At 41.7% G+C, this 23,560-nt stretch overlaps 1 protein-coding gene across 5 annotated transcripts in view; it reads right to left on the bottom strand.

Moving 5' to 3' along the window:
• Positions 1-2,013: 2,013 nt before the first annotated feature.
• Positions 2,014-23,560, bottom strand: part of DCUN1D3 (defective in cullin neddylation 1 domain containing 3) — a 26,050-nt gene continuing 4,503 nt past the window's right edge. For 2 of the 5 annotated variants that reach the window (XM_076350649.1, XM_076350650.1), the window contains exons 2-4: positions 17,087-17,162; positions 11,744-12,276; positions 2,014-9,714 (exon numbers count right to left, since the gene is read on the bottom strand). In XM_076350649.1, coding sequence (XP_076206764.1) covers positions 9,231-9,714; positions 11,744-12,174 — 915 coding nt within the window. In that variant the 5' untranslated portion in view covers positions 12,175-12,276; positions 17,087-17,162 and the 3' untranslated portion in view covers positions 2,014-9,230. Of the gene's footprint in view, positions 9,715-11,743; positions 12,277-15,681; positions 15,727-17,086; positions 17,163-19,572; positions 19,762-23,560 lie in introns of those variants that run through there. The other 3 variants (XM_076350648.1, XM_076350652.1, XM_076350651.1) reach the window with 3 other exon arrangements.

The following is a 23,560-nucleotide window of genomic DNA, read 5'->3' as shown; positions in this document are numbered from 1 at the left end:
TCTTAAAGCACAAAACCTTTTCCATTAACCCTTCTTGCTGTGGCAGTTTTTCTTGGCAGTGGGTGAGCTAGGCAAGTGCTTAGGAAGAGCTGGGGACAAACCAGGGGGAGTGTTGCATAAAAGCCGATCGGTATTGGCCTGTAAGATGTAACTCAGCGAGTCGTTCATTGCCGGAGACTGACGTACCAGCTGGGTTGTCTTCACTGAAACATTGCAGGCCGTAAACCAGCAAGCCAAGTTAATGCAGTACCTGCAGCAGCTGCTCAGCGGTTAAAAGCTATTCTCAGGAATTGTGTGGATTTCTGGAAATGTGCTGTGCCAGCTCTGATGCGGAGTCGCTGCCTCCTTTCCGGGAAAGTACTGTACTTAGTCCATGGAAAGGAGGAATTGGTGAGTCATACTTCTTGGACAATCTCCTTTCTCCTCCCTCCCTGACCACCCCCCACACCCCTCACAAACAAAAAAGAAGGAAAAAAGAGAAGTTACAGTGTGGCTGTGGGAGGGGCAAGGGCCATTTTAAGGAAAGCACACGTCTGTGCGAACTTCACACCTCATCGCTTTCAGCAGGGAGCTAGAAGCACAGAGTTGCAGTAAGAGTCAGTGCACTACCAGCAGTAGGACGAGGTGATTTGCAACCTGACAGCTTCAGTCCTGTGCTTTGCAGCCATTGCCACCTAAAATAAAGGCTGCTTGAGCATCTCCTGTTAACATACTGAATTTCCAAGCACGAGGATGCCTAGGAGAGCTTTCGACGCTCAAAAAAAAGAAAAATTAAAAGGAATGTTTGTTACAAGGTTTGAACGTGAGACGAATGATTTCTTGATATGAATTAGAATAGGCTGAGATAAAGTTGAAATAGTTCTTATTCCAGAAATTATTAAATACAGCTGATGGAATATTTACACCCTCCTACTTTCCAACCCCAAGTTCATTTTGCTGGGCTCTTGAGCAAAGAGCAGCTTATGGAGAAGTTGGGAGTTGCTGCGTGGAGGAACAGGCAAAAATAAAGGCAAGGGAGAGAAAGGCAAATGCAGCACTAGCCCAGAGGCAGCACTAGTGAGCGGGTAGTAGATGCTCACGTCAGTGTCATTCGTACCTAAATTTAAAGCCTCCAAAACTCCTGAAATGAAATCTATTATTAAGCAAGATGAATGCAGCCAATTTTTTTCTTTGAAAAAGGTATTTTATCCATTCCGAGTGAGCCTGGCATCCTTTGGCTGTAGCTGTCGCAAACGGGGATAAGCATCAACGTCAGTGCAACTACAAAACGTGAAAGGGAGTCAGTCCCTTCACCCAGCACTGCCAGTCCCCACTGCTGACCCCAGTCCAGCAGAGAGCACGGCCTCAGGCAGCTCAGTGGAAGGGGGTGAATGGCAGACTGACCTCAGCACTCGTCCCTCTGTAAGAATACGCTCCTGTTAAGACTGTTCACATCCAGCATCTCCCTGTTGCAGACACCTGCACTGCAAAGTTGAAAAAAACCAGCTAGTTTTCATTCCATGCACTTAAAAATGATGTGGTCACCTCCCTGCAAGGACTAGGCAGGAGTTAGTAAGCATCCAGGATTCCTGCTTGAGAAACTCTGGAGATGACAAATAAAACTAGCAAGAGTCCTATTTATAGGCATGAAAAAATAATTAATTTGTCCCCTTTTAATTGAAAATGTAAAAAGGACTTCAGCTTTAAATAAGACATTTTGTACAAAGCTTGAGCACAAAAAAGTGAACACCAACGTGTCATTATGTAAACACCACAACTGTTACTCATTTGTTCAGTAACGCACAGAACAGCGTGCAAGTTCCCTTTCCAGTGGATTAGATTTCTGTAGCTGTTCCCCTCCCTCCCCTCAGACCTTACTGGAACACAGGAAACCCAGAAGCTTTGGAACATTTACAAAGCTACAGTAGTCAGGGTACATTGTGACTAAAGGAATTTTTTTTTTTCTTTAAGGGATTGGTCATTTAAATATACAGAAGTACAATAATCTCACAGGTAAATGAATGGCAGCTTGGATTAGAAAAAGCACCAAAATATTTAATATACATCTGGCACAAATTCCACAAGAACTCAGTAATGGACAAACCAATGCTTTGCTTATAAGAAAAGAAAAACCTCAGACTGCACTTAATGCTCTTCTTCCAAAAGGGACACGACAAAAACATTGCACTCAGGATTGCTATCAAGTAAAGACAACCTTCTTATTACAACCTATTTGCGTTGTGCCTTAGATTGCACATTCCATAAGATGCTGTTTCCATTCTGTTCCAGACAACAACAGTGAGCAAAATTTGATACAAGAAAAGTAATTGTAAAACTACAAACCAAATGGGACTCAGTAGATGCATCATCTTGAACTTCTCCCACTTTTCCTCTAGATCACGGTTTCAAATTTGGCCACATCCCTTTAAAAAAGATCCTACATGAAACAGAACTTACTCCAGCCATTTTCAAGCATTACATTTACACAGCACTTCTGATACTGCTGTCTGAAAGAGGAAGCACAGGTCTGCGCCACGACACACAATACATTCATCATTTCCCAGAGCGAGAAAATTGGATCATACGTGGTTACCTCCTGGGTAAGTCTGAAAAGGCAAAAACCAATCCTGACACAAAGAATGGCAGATTTGATCCTATCCACCGTTGCTGGTTTACTGAGGAATTGAGAGATTGATCAGGTAGTTGTATCCACACACGATTCAACGAAAGCCGCAGGAAGGTGTGCTCTCATTATTTCCTTAGTTAGAATTAGTTACTTCTCTGGGAGCAAACACACTACCAAAATGCACTCCTTCCATAACTGGTGACTTGAGGCTAAATCGGGGCCGAGATCCACAAGCAAGTGCTCCAAGAAATCCAGCTGCGCCAACTAGCTCTCCCAGGCTGACCCTTCTCCTCCATGCAGCCTGTCAAGGACTTGCGGTTGCTTCATGCCCTCAAGACCAGCCAGTACAAACCCCAGTAGCGTTGGGTCAGGGCCTAATCCTGCCAGTTGCATCCATGTCTCTTGGAACCCGAGTTACTCAACAACTAACAGCACGAGGCCCTCCAACCACTCCTGCCAGCCCATCTCCTTTTTTAAAGACTTTTAAACTTACAGATAAGAAAGCAAGCATATTTTTAAGATAACTATGTTTAGCGTGACTTAAAAAGTCACAACTTCAAAATATTAAGCGCTATTCTGTGAAGTCCTTTAACATTTAATACATATGGGAGTATAAAAACAGCAGCCAGCCTTCAGCTCCACTGATCCTCTGTGCGGGTTTGCCACCTCTGGTCACACGATCTCCCCTCTCATGGGCCCAGAGAAGAGCAAGAGTCAGCAGTTGTAACTGCATAAAATGGTAACATTCAAGTAAACACACTGATTCAACAGTAGGCAACCTTTAGTCCAAACATAATTTACATGGGAAAAAAACCCGAAATTTTACAGCAAGAACATTGGAGACAGACGCTTTTTTTCTGTCTGCGTGTGAAATGACATGTTATCCAGAAAGGGCTTATCTGAAGAGTGCAATTACGCAAAGATAGAAGCTTTTTAAAAATAAAATAAACTTGTATAACCTCCAGAACCTGTTGGATTTTAAAACCTAACTACAGAAAGACTAGGGATTGCAATAGTAGCGAGGAACTGCTGTAATTTCAGTGATTTAAGGCAAGCTGTTAGCAGGACTCGTACGTTCATACTCCTTTTACTTATCCCCCCTCTTGAAATACGTGCCCAAACAGATAGTGCAGGAGGTCACACCCCAAAAGCAGCCCTCAAGCTGGAAGAAGAATCTTGTAGCGACAGTTGCTACAGCATAGCATCTATTCGGGATTTGCAACGACAGCAATTGTGTTGTAGTTTTCTTTGGGGGAGGAAAGCAAGGGAGACAGATGTGCTGCATGAAAGAGACACCACCTAAACGCGTTAAGGAATACAACTGAGCACTGAAGCCACTCTGACATCTCCAATACGCTCGAGAACTCTCCAGCTTTGCTCAAGCGTAAGGGTTTTATCCTGAGCAAGATTCTGACCTCAGGGAGGAAACGGATGCGTGTAGCCCTTACACTTTTGCAGGTCCCATCTTTGCTAGATGTTACAGGTCCAGCCCAAGGGAACAAAACGCAGTATTTTTCATCAAAAGAAAAATACAGTCATGGCACTGCATCAGGTGGGTTCCTAAAGTTTTTCAAGGCCAAACAAAAAGGCTGATGGCTCCCTCTTGGGGAGCAGCTGCTCCATCCTCAATTTATTGTCAGTACAGGTATCCCGACCAGGGAAGAGCGTGTGTGATGATGATAAAAGGCCCTGAGCCACACGTGACGTAGCTCGAGTTCGTCACTCTATTGCACTCCAAAACTAGCACCCAGGAGGACCGCCACTTTTGTTTGCAGCTTGACTTGACTCCCTTTCAAAGGGTCGATTGCATGCAGATTAAAAGCAGTATACCAAAAAGTATGGCAAATAGATAATACTTAACTTGGGTTAATTAAAAAAAATAGATTACTCATCCAGGCATAACATTCTGGGAGCAAAGGATGGTAACCTTAAACTATTCAAGTCTAAGAACAAGAGGTAGAGATACCTATGTACTTCATGGTGAAGGAGTTACAGCCTTCTGTCTTACAATCTCATGTATTTCACTTCAGTTGGCAATATAAAACCAAAGATTCAATCTTCAATAGTCCAGAGAGAAAATTTTAACACTGGTGGTTTTGTTTGCACACAACAAAATTTAAGCAGACACTTAGCTTTCAAAACTTATTTGAAAAAATATTTATGTTTTGCTGTATATTGAAACACTACCCTGAAGAATTTAGAGTTTCAGGTTAAGCATCTTCCTTTTTAATACGAAAGGCTAAATTCACATGCATACGTTTCAAGCAGAGTGAGCTCAAGGGAAGAACCGGGTGCCCAATTTACCGAGGATCTTCTAAAAAAGGATCGCACTGCAGAACACAAGGCTGCAAGACCCAGAAAATCACAATAACTATCATTTTCCGATGAATGGGAATGATGTAACCTCAGCCAACAAATTACATCACGACTGACATGGCTATTAACTACATGGTGTTTCTTTAACTTTGCTGGGGTTTTTTGGGAAACAAGGCTTAGAACTGTACGGAAGATATTTATGTTGACAGCGTCAGGAAAATACTAAGGTCGCTAGTCAGTGCATGGCCATGTCTGGGAACCACAGGTGACAGGCTAGTACCTGTCCTGGGATCCATGGGTTCTTCAGGCTCAGACGGACATGCAAGGAGTGAAATAAAAGCCACACAGGCAAAGCTGCTGCTGCCCCCAGCACTCTGAACCCCCCACCTGACAGCCACCCTGCCCTCAGGAAGAGGGGCCGCATCTATTTGCGACCAGCCCCGAGTCACTCACTCGTCAGCAGAGCAGGGTGAACTCGTTTCATGCTCTTAAACGTGCTTGGCTGAAGAGCTATAGTGGTTCGGAGGCTGATTCACGAGCAGATCTGCTGTGCCAGCCTGGGGAAGCCAGCGCTCGCCCTGGGGCAGACCGAACTGCCACAGGCTTCAGCTATCGGATTTTATGCCACCTGCCACACCTTCATTTATTATTCCTGTGGTTCTTTCATTACAATTGCACAGTATTAAAAAGCTATAATTCTCCATATAGAATAGCACCAGCAGCAAGTGAACTCACAATTCAGCGTTCAATTTCAATTAATTTCCTCGGTCATGTTTTATGGCCAACTATGGGCGGAACCTTTCAAATCCTTAGTTGAATCAATAAATAGTCTTTGACCTCAGAAACGCACCCACACAAGTAAAAATAAGCACAACTGAGCCTCCAGTTGATCTGGGAGCCAAATTTTAAAGGTGCTGCAAACTATAATATGGTGCAGGTGGTCAGTGTTTTATTACTCAGGAGTAAAGTTTACAGGAGTTATATTTCTTTGTGTATAAGGGAAGGCAATAAAATGCCACAGAGTGTGGATGTCAGACCAGTTTTTCAGTACGTTACTAAAACTATCTATATAGTTATCCATAGTTATTTATCCCAAGTTGCAGCAGATTCACTGCATGCATCAAGTTTTCTAATGCATACTCTAATTAAAAAAAATTAAATAGTTGCAATGGTTTCAAGGATTCCAGCAGCACTGCTGCTCACTACAGTCCTGTGCCCTACACAATAAAGATTTAAATTATATAAAAATGAAGAGTGAATGTATTTGGCCTGTTCCACAGATATTCACAGTTTAACCATTAAACAAGCATATTTTCAGAGGCTCCAATATTGTTAAAGACTTCTCAGAAACACGTACAAAACCCCACTCTCACACAGGTACACCAGCGTTACAGAGTACGGTCTATTCTCGTTTAGGATCACAAAAATCACCAGGCAATCCAAGCGAAGGTCTGATGTCCTCTCTCACTTTCAGCAAAGAGTTGCACCTTCAGCTCCTGGTTCAGGAGTTTAAAACTGATACAGGTCTGGCCTGCATTCTGTAAATGGTAATTAAAAAACTGAAGTTAGGCTAAAAATAAATGGTACTTTGCTGGATAGATCATTTGGCTATTTCTGCAAGTATTCTACCCGACAGGTGGAGTTGCTCCTGCCAGGCTGAAAGCAGCAGAACAAGAGCAAGGCTGTCCTCTCGTACTGAAAGCACAGGACTTAAGCCACGGAGAATTGCATGTCCTTTCCCCAAGAGGAAATAAGATTTTTCCCTTAGTGTATATTCATCACCTCCGTCTTTAAAAAGAAGCTGTAATACATTTGATGCACTGAAATGGGCTAAGCCTTGATGTGCTACAAATTTATTTCCTTACTGCAATCCACATTCAGACCACAAGATAAACACCTTCCTTAAAGAGCTCTATCCCTCACCCTTTGGAGCTGCTGCAGTTTGGTGTATAAATCAGTAGCAGCCACTGCCACGACTTCATGTGCATGTGCATGCACTGGCTATCCACTTGAATGGTTACGTTTTCACACTCTGGACATTTTAAATTCCCTTTAGGAAAAAAGAATGAAGTGAGGAACAAATAGTTTGATAGCTGAACGAATGAGTAGTCTCAAACTCATAAATACAGTCTTCACATTTACTATCAAATCGGGTCTCCGTTTGGAACTTTTGCTAACAAAGTAGCCTCTGTTGGGGAATTTTTTTTCCTCTTTTAAAATAACAGCACCAGCAAAAGTCTCATCATAAATTCAGTTATACCAGCACAAGTGCTTTGGTCACCAAATCAGAGTAAGGTTTTGCTGCCAAACAGTGCTTGTGCCATGGTAACTTGGAAGGTTATAGTAGCAAGGCCAAAGCTTTGGGTATATTTCCCTATAATACAGCAAGTTCAGGGCTCCCCTCCTGCAAAGGGACAGACTCAGCTGCATCTGGAACAACTACATTTGTTTTCCACAGCTTAACACGTCTCCCAGTAAGAGTCTGCAGAAGCAGCATGGACCAAACTCTCCTTTTATTAGATGAAAGAGATGCTATCTGTGGCTTGTGGGTTTGTTTTTAAGCAGTTTTCAATACCCACATTTTGTTAGTGATTTACGATCTCAGACCCAAGCTATTGCATAGGCTGCACACCAGCAAAGCCAGTGACAGAATTCGGGCAGATCCTCCTCCCCTCTCTGCTAACCCCTGTGGGGCACAGCAGATGTGCAAAGCATGCCATCCTGGATCCAGTGACAAGCTCGCCACTTAAAATCTGTTTCCCTTTAGCTTTAAAACCCTTATACCATAAAAGCCATTAGATGCTATGGGTGACTGTCCAGGTTTTTTTTGTTTTGGTTTGTTTTTTTAATTGAAGCCGTTTTACGATCCTGAAATGCAGCTCTGAAAATAAAAGGTGTGTAATGGAAGTGTATCAAATTCATTAAGCCAGTACTGAGCTCTATAGAAAGCCTTGGCAATCATCCCTTTTACCAAAAGGTGTAAAAAAGTTGACATACTAAAATTAAAAAAGGTAGCATCAATAACCAAAAAAGTTTCAACCAGTGTTAATAAAACTCCCTTTAAGTCACAACAGTTTCAACAGGCAAATAGTCCCAATACAGGCATTGTAAAATAATAAATTGACTCCTATCCAAATATTATCAAATCAGTCTAAAAATGACTCATCTACACTGTTGTCATTAAGAACACATTAAGAATTCACTTTGTCATCAGATGCCGATATTGTTGCTCCAGAAAGAGCGGAGTATTAACTGCGATTTAGCAATTAAACACAGGTTTTAAAAAATTGGTTCGTCAATATTAATGCAAAAGATAGTTTCTTACATAGAAGTACTGTGCTTGCCAGACAAGTAAGATAATACTTTAGGTATAAATCAAACAAATTAAAGCAGAATTATACCACAGTTTTCCTTGAAGACTTAGGGTTTGTGTGCTGCTTCTGTCAATGCTTAGCAAACTTAAGAAGCAGAACCTTTGGTTCTTTTAGTCAAGTAAAAATATTCTCATGTAACCACAAAAATACAACTTCCAGAGAAAATGGAAGTCCATCAAGAAGTCCACTTCCAATAAAACTGAGGTAGTACTGCTCTTTTATTACATGATGTGTAAGAGATTTAGATATAAATCGTCATCTACCACTCAGTTGACTGACAGGTACAGTAATTTTATAAAACAATCCCGACATTTAGTTTGAAACTCCAAAAAAAGGAATGATCTGGACTCATTCACTCTTAGTGAGTCAGCTTAAAATGGGAATTAGCCATATTACAAAAAGCTGTTGCTTATGTTGTTTTTTAGAGCCTTATTACTGGGGGATTAATGCATTTATAGTTAACAGTTAACACTGCTGTTCATCTTGGTATAAAACCTTAAAGTTATTACAGCCTAAAATTTCAACAATGTAAACAGCACTACACACAGTACAGACCTGCCCTGACAGATGTAGTATGAAAAACTTAATCTGGCACTGTATAATTTAGCAATGTTAATTTAACCTAACTAAAAAGATCTACATTGTGCAAGAAATATCAGACTTACTTATACTAATCTGAAGTCTTAAAAAAAAAAACAAACCAAAAATGCTTAACTTGTAGCCAGGGTCAAATATTTCAGGGCAAGAGTAAAAGGAATAACCAAAATTAAGAAAGTGCCTAAAACATGATACAGCATTTTAGAGCCCTTTCAAAGACAAGGCAGAAAAAGGTGTAAAGTAGAAAAATCTGGAGCCTCGGTAATTTCCAGAAACATCCAGAGTTTACATTTCATGAAGGGCAACAAGTTGCTTTCGTCACTGCTGCTTCGACGCCGCTAAGTCTGTTCCTCCGCACACAGGCCCTCTGTGTCCGAAGACATAATACATTTGGTTTCCTCTTCCTTTTTCCTTCGCTCCATTTCCCACTCCACAAAGGTATCGAAGAGACTCGGCCAGGCCTCGTCCTCGCTGTAGTTGCTAAGGTCCGGTCCAATCACCTGAGTAAAATTTAGAAACATGTTCCACGTGTCCCGGGAGATTCCCTTGATTCCTGAGGGGTTCTCGATTAGGAAGTGTAACCACTGGTCCAAAATGGGGGGCTTGTTTTGGGTGAAGACTAATTTCCAAAGGGCAATGGCTATTTCCCGATGTAGCGACCTCTGTCCTTCTTCAGAGTCCAGGCCGAACTGGAAGGTGAAACGATAGAGATCCTTGAATTTATCTTCCTGCTTGGCTTCATTTAAGAGGCTGGGGAACCTTGCACAAATGCCGTCAATGCTGTCCGCGTTTATTGCTTTGCAGCCTTCAAAAAACTCCTTCCTATTAAGCAAGAGAAGATAAATTAGTGCGAGCGCTTCCCACCGACCTCACGCGCTGAACGCTTCCCATCTCCGTTCAGCTAGGTCAAATCGGAAGAGGGTCATCTGGACAAGACAAGGCGTGCTCTCAGCCCAGGCAGCACAAAAATCTTGGCAATGGGAGCTATTGGAAAGGGAGACATTTCCAAGAAATTTCTCATGGCTTGGGGAACCACAGACACCACTCAGATCTGCTGGGGCACTGCTAGCATTCGAAAGAGATTTTGCTGTCTGGCTTTCTGACCACTCAATAATACCACATCCAGTGCCTTCCACAATAAAAAGTGAGTAAAATTTACCACAGAAGAAACGCCAAATGTTTTAAAACACCACATTTACGCACTGAAGCGCCATATATAAACCAGCTTGATTCAATATTGCCCATGCCTAAACATCCATGCTCTGGGCGAGCTGTTCTCAAGGGACAGAGCAATTCACTGGTAGCTTTCCTGTGGTTTTTGGTTGCTCTTCCAGCCTGCAAAATAAAAAGGGTGCCAATAGCGACAGTCAGCAAGGCACCTGTCGAGAGAGTGGAAGAGAGCACAGCATCACACAACGCAGGCTACAATGCAACGTATAAACACAGCTCGAAGCACCAGTCCTACACTAATCAGCCCACTAATAATCTGGCCAGGTGGGTAGATGGTTAGCTCTGATTTCTCTCACACTCATGAGCAAGTGTTATAACCACCCAATATTAACCAAAGCCAGCAGACTCTGATGTGGCACAGGCTGGAGGGAAGACAGGAGACGGGGCAGCGCTCAGGAGAACAGAAGACCGCATTGCTTTCCTTGATGGAAAAAGTCAATCAGCACCTGTATCATGGAGCGTGCCGTTAAACAAAGGTAACCTCTCACCACTAGATTTGCCCTCTCTCCAAGAAAATCAAAACAATGTTAATAAAACTCATGGTGGTTGTGCAGAATCACAGACACTACTTGCAATTCCTTTACCATGTTAGCAAATACCTGCGCTGTCAGCCTCTAGTAAATCCACATTTGCATTCCAGAGTAACTCATCCGTTTGACACACATTCACATCCACAAAGACTCTGAAGATGCTGGAAAAGCTATCTGTGTTCAGTGCACAGCAGAGGCTTGGTTCAAGGCTCAGAACACCAAAGTAATTTTGGAAGTTATAAGCTGAGTAAAAATAGGTAGCGTTACTCAAACCAATCTAGATAGACCAAAAAATAAAAAATTCATTCTCTCTCAGCAAGTCCCTGTAGGAAGTTTTTACTTGCTCTTACCTGGACATTGTTAATCAAGTTGGGGGGAGCTGTTGTAGTTTTGGGTTTGGGGTTTGTTTTTGTGGTTTGTTTTTTTTCTGGTCAGTTTTAGCCATTCTGTCATTTCCTGTAGCATCACACATGCTATAAGCCTGCTGACTGACCCCCTTGTCCAGAAGGACAGACAGCACTTTAAATACCAATCACTTGTCAGCCAGCATGAAACAGCTACCAGTGTCAAAAACCTTGTGTTTCCTTCCCTCTCTATGCTTTAACAGGATTACTGTTGGAAAAAGACATTCAGTGTAACACTGGTTGAGCAGGAACAATTCTTAGGAAGCAGTCTGTCATTCTTTCACAGAACGATAACAGAGTTGGTAGCAATTACTAAGGAATCTCACATTACTTTAAAGAGAAAATTAATTTCAGTGTCTAATCTTATCACCAAGATAATGCTGGATACAGTAAAACTGCTTTTGGTAAATCAAGAATAAATGAATGTCTACAGAATCTCACTACACTGTTCATCATTAGCAGCATAATGTCCAAAACCACATTTTCGGTTCTGAAACCCACTGTGAGGGGAAGGGGAAAAGAGGACAATACAAAGCTTACCTTCTGCAGTGGTAGGAATTAATTTGATCAAAATGCAAGTGTTAGAAGAAATAAGTAAGTGAAGCTAATGAGGCTGTCTCTCCAACATACAGATGACAGGATATACTTTAACATATGAAAATAATTACAAGTTCTACAAGAACTAACCTTGTAAATTTGCACATGGTAGCAGCCTGGAATTTCCAAGCCAAAACTAGCACTTTAAATTCAGTGGGATCAACACAGAGGTCATTGCAAAATCGTTCCATTCCTTCTTCCAGTATGGCATCTTCCCGTTCATCCTTATACCTCCTAAATAACTCCCCGATCCTTTGGAGCGAAGATTCTTCTGCGCTCGAAACAGAGTCTTTCTTTGTATCTCCAGAAAATGTTGGAGGCTGACTGGACTCTACAGCAGCATCCGTTTTCTTTGTCCCATTCACAAGTATATCTCCTGAAGACTTCCCGCAAGCTGAACCATGGTCGTCTTTGTGGACTGCACTTCTCTTACTATGCGACTTGCTGCCAGATTCCCTTTCCCCATTTTTGCTGCCAAGTGTAGAAGAAGGATTCTTGCACTTCGTGACACACTGGCCCATGATGCTGCAAGCCCAGCTTCTAGAGCAGTCCCCTTGCCGTCGGACACCCTCGCAGCTGCTCTTCAACACATCTCACCATGCCATTAGCGGCAGCCAACCAACCTGAAAAACAGTTTCAGAGTCAAATTGCTGTTTCTCCACAAAGAATATTGTAAGTATTAAATGTGGGATAACATTTGCCAGTAAGAGACCGACTTCAGGATATTTAAGTTTTGCGTACTGAAAAGGAGTAGTGTACAGAAGGTTGGCATATGCCATAAATTTCAGGCAACTTCAGGCTGTTTTACCTAGAAATCAATGCAGCTCACTCAGTGGCTGCAGTATACTAACGGGTCCTAATAAAGGAAATTCCTAAAATTCTTACTGTAACATAGGTTACAAAGAGGTTGATTCATGTACAGGCTTCATCAAGACAGACTACTCTAACCCAGAAATATTTTAAAGGAAATGGTTTTTAAAAGTATACCCACATTTTATATATAGAATATAAAACACTGAAACAAAGCGGGGGGGGGGGGGGGGGGGGGCGGGGGGACGGACACTGATGGGACAACCTGGCAGAGACTTAAGCAGCAGATTTAGACTCTACCTTCAGCAAATGGGCAAAAGGGGTTTTGGGTTGTTTTTTTTTTTTGGCGTGGGGGGTTGTGGGTTTGGTTTTTTTAAACAGAGTTTGGAATCTAGATTTTTTGTTCTTAAAACATACACAGAGCATGTTTGCAGAAAGGAGGCAACACTCACTTTTCAGGCAAGATGGTGTTTAGGAATTATTCATTGTTTCAAGTGGGCTCCTCCCTTCAGGTAACAAGACAGGGGGAGGGGGCCTTTTATAACGAAACTTTTTCAGACAGACACGCATGCAGATAAGAAGTAGTAATTCCAGTTCGGTTTTTAAAAAAAGTCAAAATTAAAATGCCAAAATGATTTCATCATACTCTGTTTTTATAAATCACAATGTTAAAGCCTTGCATATTTGGAAAAGATATTTTACCCACAGAAAAGGTTTCTTAAAGTTTCCCTATTAAAACCAAACTAACACTCTGACACTATCCTATCAGCATGCAGCCACGCCGTGGACAGTCCATTTCTCAGAAACATCAACTCCAAGAAAGCAATTGCTTATCATATTCCTCCTTTACCCACTTATTTGCATTTCATCTCCGCTGTCAGTTAGGCAAAAGCCTCAAACATAAAAATTGGGTTTGCTTTGTCTTTGTTTACTGCTTCCAGGCTACAGAATTAGAAAAGAGATAAAAATTAAAAATGAAGAAATAAAATAGACGTCATGTCAGTTTTTCTGTATTCTTTCTTGGGTAAAGCTCTTCTGAGACCGAACCCCTGTTTTAAGCTGTAAACCAACTTGGAACAGCAGCACCAAGCGCAGATGAATTCTCCAGATATTAGGATTACAAACGTAAATCTTCTCTCAGCCATTATACCTGTTTTGGCGAAACAGGACGTATGCAGTTTCATGAGCAAAAAAAATATTTTTGCCAGTACAGCTACAACAGGCAAGATACTGGTTTCAGCTACCTGGCCTCCCTTCCCCTCCCCAATCCCTTTTCTTAAGCCCATAACCCACAAACAAAACTAACAAAAACCTATTTTTAAGCAGCAGAAGGAACAAACACCTGGTAGATCCTTTCATCAAACTGCTTTAAAGATGAACTTTGTAGCATCATTTTTATAGGCAAGTAAAATTCAATTTAATGTATTCAAGAATAATTTCTTATTCATTTGTATTTTAAAGGATTCATTAAAATATGCATTTCCACATAAACAACCTAAAAGACAATTTCACTGGTCCTTAGTACTTCACAGCTCTTTATGAATTGCAGAGTACAGCCTGGCACTGGTTCCTGTGCTGCCATGGGTCTGAGCAACATCACCTCCTCTAGTCTACACCACTCATTTTTTCATTACACCAAAACAAACAGGATATTATTAGGCAGTGTAAATTACCGCTTAGTGGTTAACTCCCAGATACCAGTCTTCCTTCCCGCCCCCCTTTAAATTAATCAGAATTCAAATGCTCAATCTACACTAATTCTTGTTCTTCTATCAGTTTCTCAAAGGCAGCTAGCACTACTTTGCCTAAGTTTTTGTTTAGAGAGAAGCATGCAAGTAATGGAACAGAATAAAAAAAATCCTGAGTAAAAACTAGTATTAGAGTTTAGCTCATTTATAAAACTTTCTGCGCAAACACATAACAGCAATTATTAGCTGTTGGGGATTCTGAACAGCTTTTCCCTATGGGCAGGTTAAAGAGCAGCTGCCTATTAGTGAATGGTACTTTCCTCTAAAGTAGCTGGTAGTAGTCAAATCACACGCAGCATAATGGACAGAGATGAATCCAATTCACTTTAGGAGTCCCAATTTAAAGTTTAAAAAAGACAAGACAGTTTGCAATACTAACTTACATACTCTGTCCATACATTTTCCTAACAGAAGTGATTCATGCTGTCATGCTTCCTAAGCAATGGCTTGTATTAATGATTATAACAATCTAATATTCAAGTCTACAAAGTGACATCACCAGTATGATGAAACAGATGGGGTTTATTGTCATTTGCTGTCATGAAAAGACAGCATTACAACAGAGGGAAGGTCAGCCAGCATTATTAAACACCTGTAGGTGAGGAAGTGTCCCAACAACTGTTTCCAAAAACCACGGGAGAGCACAGTAACATTAACCCATGGAGTGCAAGTTAACCACGTCGCCTGCAGCGTACCCCTCTAACACACACGTTTTCTGTACTCCAGCCTACTTGCCTTACAAGGAGCTGGCTGCTGCTCCTCAACAGCCACCGCCTGGGCTCTGCTAGCACTGCTCTTCCCTGCAGTAACGGAGTTCTTCCTTCCTCCTCCCTGCCAAGGAGGTTTTCAGAGCACAATCCTATTCGTTATGAACAAACACTGGAAGCTACTAAAGTACAGTTGCTGCAATTCCTCACTTTTCTACTACATGAAACTTGATGCCATGTGCCAGATACTTTGAAGTATTCTACCCCAAAAATAGCAAAACCAGCTTGGGGGAGGGGGCGGGGGGGAAAGTCAGACTGCATCCGCTGGCAGTTTGTGCATGTATCTGGTTTTGTGAGAGGAAAGTCTTTTGGCGCTCCATCAGTTACCCTTTTATAAAATGCCTTCACTGAGCTGGATCCACTTCACTTACTAGTCACCTCCGCTTCCTACATGACTCAGGTTTCAAGGCATGAAAGGAACAAGAGCTTCGGAAGGAGATAGAAACAAGTGGGAGAACTCACCCTTTTGTTAAGGAAGGCTGGAGAGAGGATCCAATTGCAGCATCAGGAGCTGCACTGAGCTCAGTGTTCAAGGAGTATGAAAAAGCACTCTCAGGAAAGCGAACAGAGCTACTTATTTAACCGTAGAGCAAAGCAAATGCCACGTCTAGGTCATGCCGATTACAGTTAAGTGAGCACAAGGACATCCAGAGATATTTCTCCCAGCTGGATTGGGAACTACAAGTATAAAGTTCTCACTTACCCGAAGGTTATACTGGATTGGTGGCAAAGCACCGATTCCCAAAAGGATCAGCTCCCAAGAGCAAAACTACTGTAACAGGCTTGTACAACATAACAGTGAGACACAAAAGGCAGCGCTGACCACTAGTTTTGCCATTCTACTAAAAAAGATCAAAGTTCAGGGCTAATGTTGGAACATACTCAGCGCTACAGGATGCAGTACTCCCAAAGAAGTTTGATTACTCAGACAAGTATTGAGCAATAACCTACAGCAAATATGAATCACCAAGATGCCCATGAGGCCATCTTCCAAATAACAGGAACTGCAAAACAGAGATCGACAACGATGTTCTCTGCTCCTTTCTAGAAGGGAGTAAGCAACTGGAAACACAGGAAGACTAGTGCTGGTGAATACAGCCCGTTAAAGGAAAGCCGCCCTCTAGGAACAAAGGATGTGTAGAACTGTATTGCCCAATACATTAAATGGAAAACCTAGAGAAGGTTGGAAAGACCTTGCTAATGCTTGGTGGGGCTTTTTGGTTTGTTTTGGGGATTTTTTAGGTTTGTTTGGTGCTTGTTTTTTGTGTGTTTGGTTTTGGGTTTTTTTGGGTTTTTTTAAGTGCTGTAAGGAAATTAGTTTTTCTCCATTTTCAAGTGACCAGATCACACGTAACCCAAGATTTGAAGGGAGCAAAACAACAAATGACTCAGTAATAGTTCTCTGTCATACAAGCACACCATAGCACAATTGACAATGGCAGCACTGAAGTGGGGGAGAGCTGGCAGGAGGAGAGAAGATGCAAAGGAGGTATTTAAGTAACCCTGTATTTTTCTTTAATGACCAATGTTATAGTAGTAATAGAAATTATTGGATACGTCCAGAGAAGAACAAAACACAGCCAAGCATTATGCCGTTTAATAAAGTGTTGCATCAGAAGGCATTTACAATGTTTCAAAACACAGAAAGTATCAAGAGAGAAGAGGAAAAAACCCTCCGTACATTCAAGAACACCTCAAAGACACTTAGGAAATCTCATAACAAAAGGGGACACAGCTCAGTCAACCATTAAATCCCTTCCCAAGTAGCAGTTCAGTAGCTAAGGCAAAGACAACATCGCTAGAGCTTAACTAAGCCTCAACCCAGCCTCAACTTTTTGCAAACACTTGAGCTTAGTCTGTAAGAATTTTACAGAATTTCACTATGCATTATCTACCTCTTAGCGGACAGGGATACATGACTTGTAAAATAGCTGAGAGTAAGGAACAGTATCATGGGTGCCCCATCTTTTTCCAGCTCTGAACAGATAAACACAGCTTTCCCTTGGGGAGGCACGAGAGGATCATTGCGACTGCTGAACCAGAAGCAATCGCTGCTCTAACAGTTGATGCTGGGCAAGTGATCTTGTAAGCAAACATCTAATACTTACATAGTTTCAGCTACACAGGGAATCATTCCACTAGCTTCACAGTCTCCTTCAGGCTCCCTGGGTTCCACATGGAACGCTGTAAGATAAAAGACCACACAAATCTTTACATTTAGAGGAGGCTACGAAAACTATAAAATGCACCAAATCGCTCAGAAGTAACTATGCATTTAATAAAACCCTTCATAGCCAAAATCCATTTGTTGAGAGAGTAATTTTATAAAACTACTTCACTTTTTTACTTATAAAGTAGCATTAAGACCATTAACTCCGCATTGCCATATAAAGCATAGATCAGGTACTGAATCCAACAGACAAGTTCAAATGTTTGTTAGGAGCAAACACACGCTTCCGGATACTTTTATGGCTTTCTGCATGGGAGAGTTAATTCCTCATTTCATGCACTCAAAGCAAAACAGAGGACATGCTATCATTGTCAATGCATGTTAGCTAAGCGGCTGTTTAATCTGTGAATGCCAGACAGCTGCTACCTAGCAAAGCATAATTTGGGTCTAGAAAGTAATTCTCTTTTTTCATTCTCTAGCACATTCTTTTCCATGTTTGTTTTCCCATGTTCAGTTGAGCTGGCTCAACTTCACTTCTCTTAAATTCCCAGCTCTGCTATATAACCACGAAGCTCTGAAGAGATGACAGACAAAGGTATGTCTGGTTTGTATAGCAAAGAGTTACAACCGCAGCACCTACTCAACACCTCTGTTTCTATCTGATCTAGAAGAAAAAAAAAAACCAAAAACAAGAAAGCTCTGGCAAAGCTCTCTGCTCTACCATATAACAGAAACACTAAAACGTCTTGTTTTTACAGCTCTTAGTACATCTAGGGAGCAGACAGGTGATCAAAAGCTGCCTTTCTGCATACTTACTTTTTACATGAGACCTACTTAGGAAACAAGTGGGAACATTAGCTTGTTCACTCCTTTCTTCAGTAGAAAGTAGGGAATGGATATAGAAGGACAACCATGAAACAAGTTCTTATCACACATGCCAATCTCCATGTAAGTTGAGTTTTCCCCAAACTCGAGTCCTATACATGGATTAGGACAAATTTGACCAACAAATAAAACCTAGTTCAGATCAAAGCTTTTAAAAGAGCTTTTAAAAGCCCAGGGAAACAGGCATCCAAAGTGCTTCAAAAACCCTAGAAACTGTGGAGTGGTACTTCCCCCTGTAATACATTTTTGCTCTGTGTGTGTGTGTGTGTATCCCCGCTGAACCATTTTTAGGAATTTACTTTTGAGATGGACAGTCCAAAAAGCCTACTTCACTCTGGACTTATATCCTCCACTTCCAAACCTCATCTTCCACACAAACACCACCACTTTTGCCCCCTCCCTGACGGCCTCACAGCCCTTTTAGCATACACTCCCTGCTGAAAGGGCCGCCCTGTGCAGGTGCACAGCCACCAGCCAGCTTAAACGTGTACGGGAACAGAGGAGTTCCTGCCTCTCTCACGGTGGAAGTACTAGCTTAGATTTCTTTCTATTTGACCATAGCATCCCATGAATTTCAAGAATTTAAGAAAATGTAACATCTGGCACTTCTATGTTAATCTCTTTTGGCCCCCTGCAACTAAATAATTCCTTTTATAAATCATCGGGGGAGGAAAGAAGAGACAGGAGGGACACAGGGCGCTGTGCAGCCTCATTCCCCCAGGAGCCTGCTTAAATAGAGGAGAGGCAACATCTTACACATCACATTTTAAAAACCATTGTCATGGCAACTTTATGCGACAAACTAACTGCTTTTCAAACAGATTTGTATTTCTTCGGAAGAAATCTATGATCCACCAAATCTACATTTCCAGATGACTACAGCACATACTGGAAGCAAACACTTATTTCAAGTTCAAAGGAAGCTGAATCTGATGGAGTTCAGCCTACCCAGCAAAAGCCAAACTTTTTCAGGTTGTTTGAAGTAGTTTCCACATTGGCTGACCTGTACACACACACTATCTGGAGCCAGAAGCCAGAAATTTTAACATCTGGTTAGAACCACCAGCTACAATTCTTCCCTCATTCTTACTACTTTTATTCTACCAAGTTGACCATTTCACCTTTTTTTAATTTTTAATGTAGTAGCAAGTGTAAACGTCTGTGACAACACAATTATGGGATGTGGAACAAAAAGTTAGTATGAGTTCGCAGTTAAAAAAACAAGCTCTTCAAGTCTGTATTTAAAGGCTATCATAGCACAGGAATGCGTTGTGGCTGACTTCATCCTAAATCACGCAAGGTGACTGCACTTTCGTGGCACAAGTTTTAATTCAGTCCTTGGGTCAGGGTTGCAAGGTATAGCTGTATGCTACGATCGCCAAGCATCCCCCCTTGCTGGCGCGGGAGGAATGTCATGCTACAGGAACTCAGAAAACAGCCTGCATCATTCGTTAGCAATCCCACTCAGCAGTCCACTGGGAAAATAAATAAGTAAATGGCGTGCACCCTCAGGATTATGGAGACCTTTGTTTTGCTCACCTGCCTCTTTTTGCACCTGTGCCTGACTCCCCCTGTGACTTTGGCTCTCCTGAGAACTCGTACACAGAGGATCACACTGCAGAATGCTGCAGCACCAAAGCTGCTATCGCCCTCGACACTTGTCCTCAGCAGCTTTTCCAGCGGTAAGAGCTGATAGCGTTCTCACACAAGGCAGCTTTCTTTGTTTTTCTGTGGGGAATCAGTGAAGAATTAGTGACATCGTTTCCCTCTTCAGGAGGCAGAAATTGAGAGGATCAATTCTGCATGTGGAGGATTTTACTGTGTGGTTAAGAGTTTTATACTACAGCACCAAAGCACTTGGTGCGTAAGTGTTAAAGCATAAATGAAGCTTCGGTCAGCAAAGCCATCACGTTATGGAAACTGCTTATTTCAAGTCATAACCTGCAATGAAACTTTCTCAGCAAAAGCACTCTGACTCCAGCACAATGGGCACATTACGGGCTTTCATTAGCCCAGAAGACACCTCACCGCATCTCTAACCAAGCGCTGTGCTAGCACCAGTCACACAGATCTGTCCTGCACCTCTGCTGCAGAAACACATTTATGCAAAGTTTCTTAAGAGGAAGTCTAAAAGCAGGAAAGTCCTGCTGCAATTAGTGAAAATGAATTATTAGTTTGTCAGGCTTCCTGCAGTTCAAGCACCTTTCAATAAACTACAGCCAGGTTATGATTTTGGGGGCATACAGATGGGCACTTCGTCAATCTGTTTCCAAATCAGGATAACAAACTATTTCCGATTAACCTTGCTTTGAGCTTTGGAAACAAACCGGATTTAGAAATCTGATCAAACTAGGTAAAGTTTGTCTCCACAGAACACACCTGTATCAGAGTAGAAGCTAGTTATACAGAGGCATGAAAAGGGACCATGCAGCGTTTTGGCTGCCACTCGGCAGAAGGCTAAGTGGCAGTCAATGGGAAAACCAAGCCAGACAATGCATACGTTGGAAGCCTGAATACTTTCTCAAATGAGATGTGGACTTATTTGAGAAAGACCATACTGGAAAGGCTCAACTAGTTTGGAAGGGAAGAGAGGGGCAGGTACAAAAATATCTAAAAAAATTCAAGTAACAATAGATTCAGAAACTGCTTCACAATGTCTACAGTCCATAATGCTGGGCCGGCTCTCAGTGCCAAGAACCAGAGCTATCACCAAACCTCTTCCTAGAATCAGCCCCACAGTCGCCAGGAAGCAGGCAAAAATCTCTTGAACAACCGCACCTCAACGTGGTGTGCTGTCACTTCAAGTCCAGGGCTGGGACGTCGAAGGAGATTTTTCCGTTCAAGACTCTGGGCAGAAGAAACCTGCTTTCTCTTGAAAGAGCACCCTACTAAGACACAGGGCATGACACCACATTTCATGTTCAAACTCCAACAAGTAGTCTTAAGAAAAAATGGAATAGATGTTTCGGATCTGTAGTTCATTGTGTGCAGCTAATTATACAAGGCTAGCTTAAGAAAAAACAAACAATAAGGTGAAAAATGATAGGGAAAGAGAGAGTAAAGGCAGCCTTACTACTTCTTCTCATGGAAGACACATTCCTTAAGCAGCTTTTTCAGCAGACACACATGCATCATCCTCGAATCCCTCCCTTTCTTTTAAACTCTCTAACCACACAATACCTTACTTACCGATTACTTCTCGTTGTTTTTCCACTTGGCCCCATTAAAAAGTTTTAAATCCTTTCCTATTATGTGCTTCATCCTAATTTATTAGGTGGATGGAATGATTTATTAGGACTATTGTATTTTCACAGAGCAAACCCAAGTCCAGTTAGCTAAATAGCATATAATCTTAGAAGGGTGCCTTCAGGTGCTTCTGTAATGTAAATAAATTAATGAACTAATTCACACAGCAGCAGTACTTGTTTTGAGAAGTCTATTTAGGCTATGAGCAAGACAACGGGCAGAGGGGAAATCAAGACAGCCAAACGACATGGCTGTTCAAGATCACGCCGTCAGTTTTCAGTAAGCTGAAACCAGAACACCAACCAGATTCCATTCAATTCCCTACCTCGTACATACTTAGACATGAACAAACTTGTTTATTTCACTGCATGTAACTCAAACCCTGGATGAGTTTGAATCTAACACCTTCAAAAAATCAAAGATTCGGTCACTGAGCAATTCATCTCCATCCATTTAAAAACCATCAATCTTCTCCCCCTCCCCTGAGATCCTTGTCAAAGGCCATACAACTCTCAAGGTCCAGCACTTACAAGAAAGCAAATCATCATCTAATGATGGTTTGTGGGGTTTTTCCCTTTAATGTGCAAAGGGTTGTAAAAGAATAATCCTTCAGTATTTTTCCAGGGTACACTAACTTTTGCACAGCATGACAGACCTTTAGCACCTCAGTATGTATTATGAATAATTAAAGCAGCACATGCCAGGGGAAGAGCTACTCTGTGCTCAGACACAACCAGTTCACATCTCTACAGCAAAACTGCAGATTATGGGACCAACAGAAACCATGACCCTCAGATGCATCCCACTGTAAGCATCTGAAAGTAGCTGTGCTATAAATATTTACCTTACTCTGTCTCAGTCAATTCCGTAAATTAATCTATGGAAAACTGCAACTATCCTGTAGCCAAACCAGAATAACTTTGAAAAACCACCTCGGTCTACAATCCGCTCTGCAATGGAAAAAACATTTAAACTGAGCTAAGTGTGCACAGATTTTCTTTTGCACCAAGTTCAGCTAGCAGACTTCACCTTGAAGCAGCCGAGGCACCTTCATCCATTACATTCAGCTGAATATAATTCAAGTAGATATCAAGTGATTCCTGTAATAATAAGATATGCTTTAAACTAATTGTAATAAGTGAATAACTTTACATTTCTTACTGCTCTCAACAATGAAGAAAACACACCAATCACACCAAAAAAGGAAGTCCTTCCAGCAGCTCTGGTTAACAGCGTCCCATCTCCAGCACAAAGCAGCTGTGAGAACCATGACCCATACAGCCACCTAACAGGGCAGCGAAGGGACAAGTCTAAAGACAAGAGCCAGACCACCTCATAAGATCACTTCTGGCAGCAGATGCTCATAAGGAGTTTACAGAAGGCCCGCTCACCATCTCGGTAAGTGTAACATAGTTTACAGGCTGACAGCCAAAAGAATTGCTTATTTCATGCAGTTGTGTAGGAACTTCATTACCAGCTGACCATGTAAATACTGGAATCATATTTATGTACAAAGAATTGTTCTAAGTGAAAGGACTGACATCTGAAAGTGCTTTAAGAGCGTATGCTTGGATTTTTAAACTGACTGCAGTTTTTAAAGCAGAAAATACACAAAGCCACCTGCAGAGACCCTAGTTCTCTCTACTGATTTGAGTCCTGACTTCCCTATTACTGTGAATGACACTAACACTTCACACTGTACAAGGGACGCTGCAGTATTTAACTCTATCAACAGCTTCAAAGGAGCTCCTTTGAGTACTTGAGCATAGGTCATCAGTTATAACAAAGACACAGCTCTCCTTGAGAAATTTGGTGGCAGCTTCAACCAACACACATTTTGCCAGTAAGTTTTCACATATCCTTGATTTCACTTGATGTCCTGTGTCTCACAAGAGACGTAAGGTGTGTAGGTATCTATCCTGTGCTTCATGAGACGTAATCACTAACTCCAAGCACAGGTAACTGTGCTTGAAGCTGGTATACATCAGACCTTTGGCACTTCCAGACCGCCCATTTATGTGCTGATCCAGAGTACTAGAGGCTTACTGCACAGATTCATTTGCAATGAAAATATTGAACAGTCAGCATATGACCAAAACCAAGTTCTAGGACATTTGTGTTTGCGAGTCTATTACTAAGCTACACACGCCTCCCATAATCATAGGCGTTAAGATGATTTTTCTCCCTCCCTTTCAATTTTAAAACAAAAGGATAAGACTGACTGCATTAGATGTTCCAAAGTTGCAGAAGGAAAAGTTGTATTACACTAAAAAATTTCAGA

Source organism: Aptenodytes patagonicus, chromosome 13, assembly GCF_965638725.1.
Source record: "Aptenodytes patagonicus chromosome 13, bAptPat1.pri.cur, whole genome shotgun sequence".
Lineage (NCBI taxonomy): Eukaryota > Metazoa > Chordata > Aves > Sphenisciformes > Spheniscidae > Aptenodytes > Aptenodytes patagonicus.
This window is presented reverse-complemented; position numbering and strand designations above follow the sequence as displayed.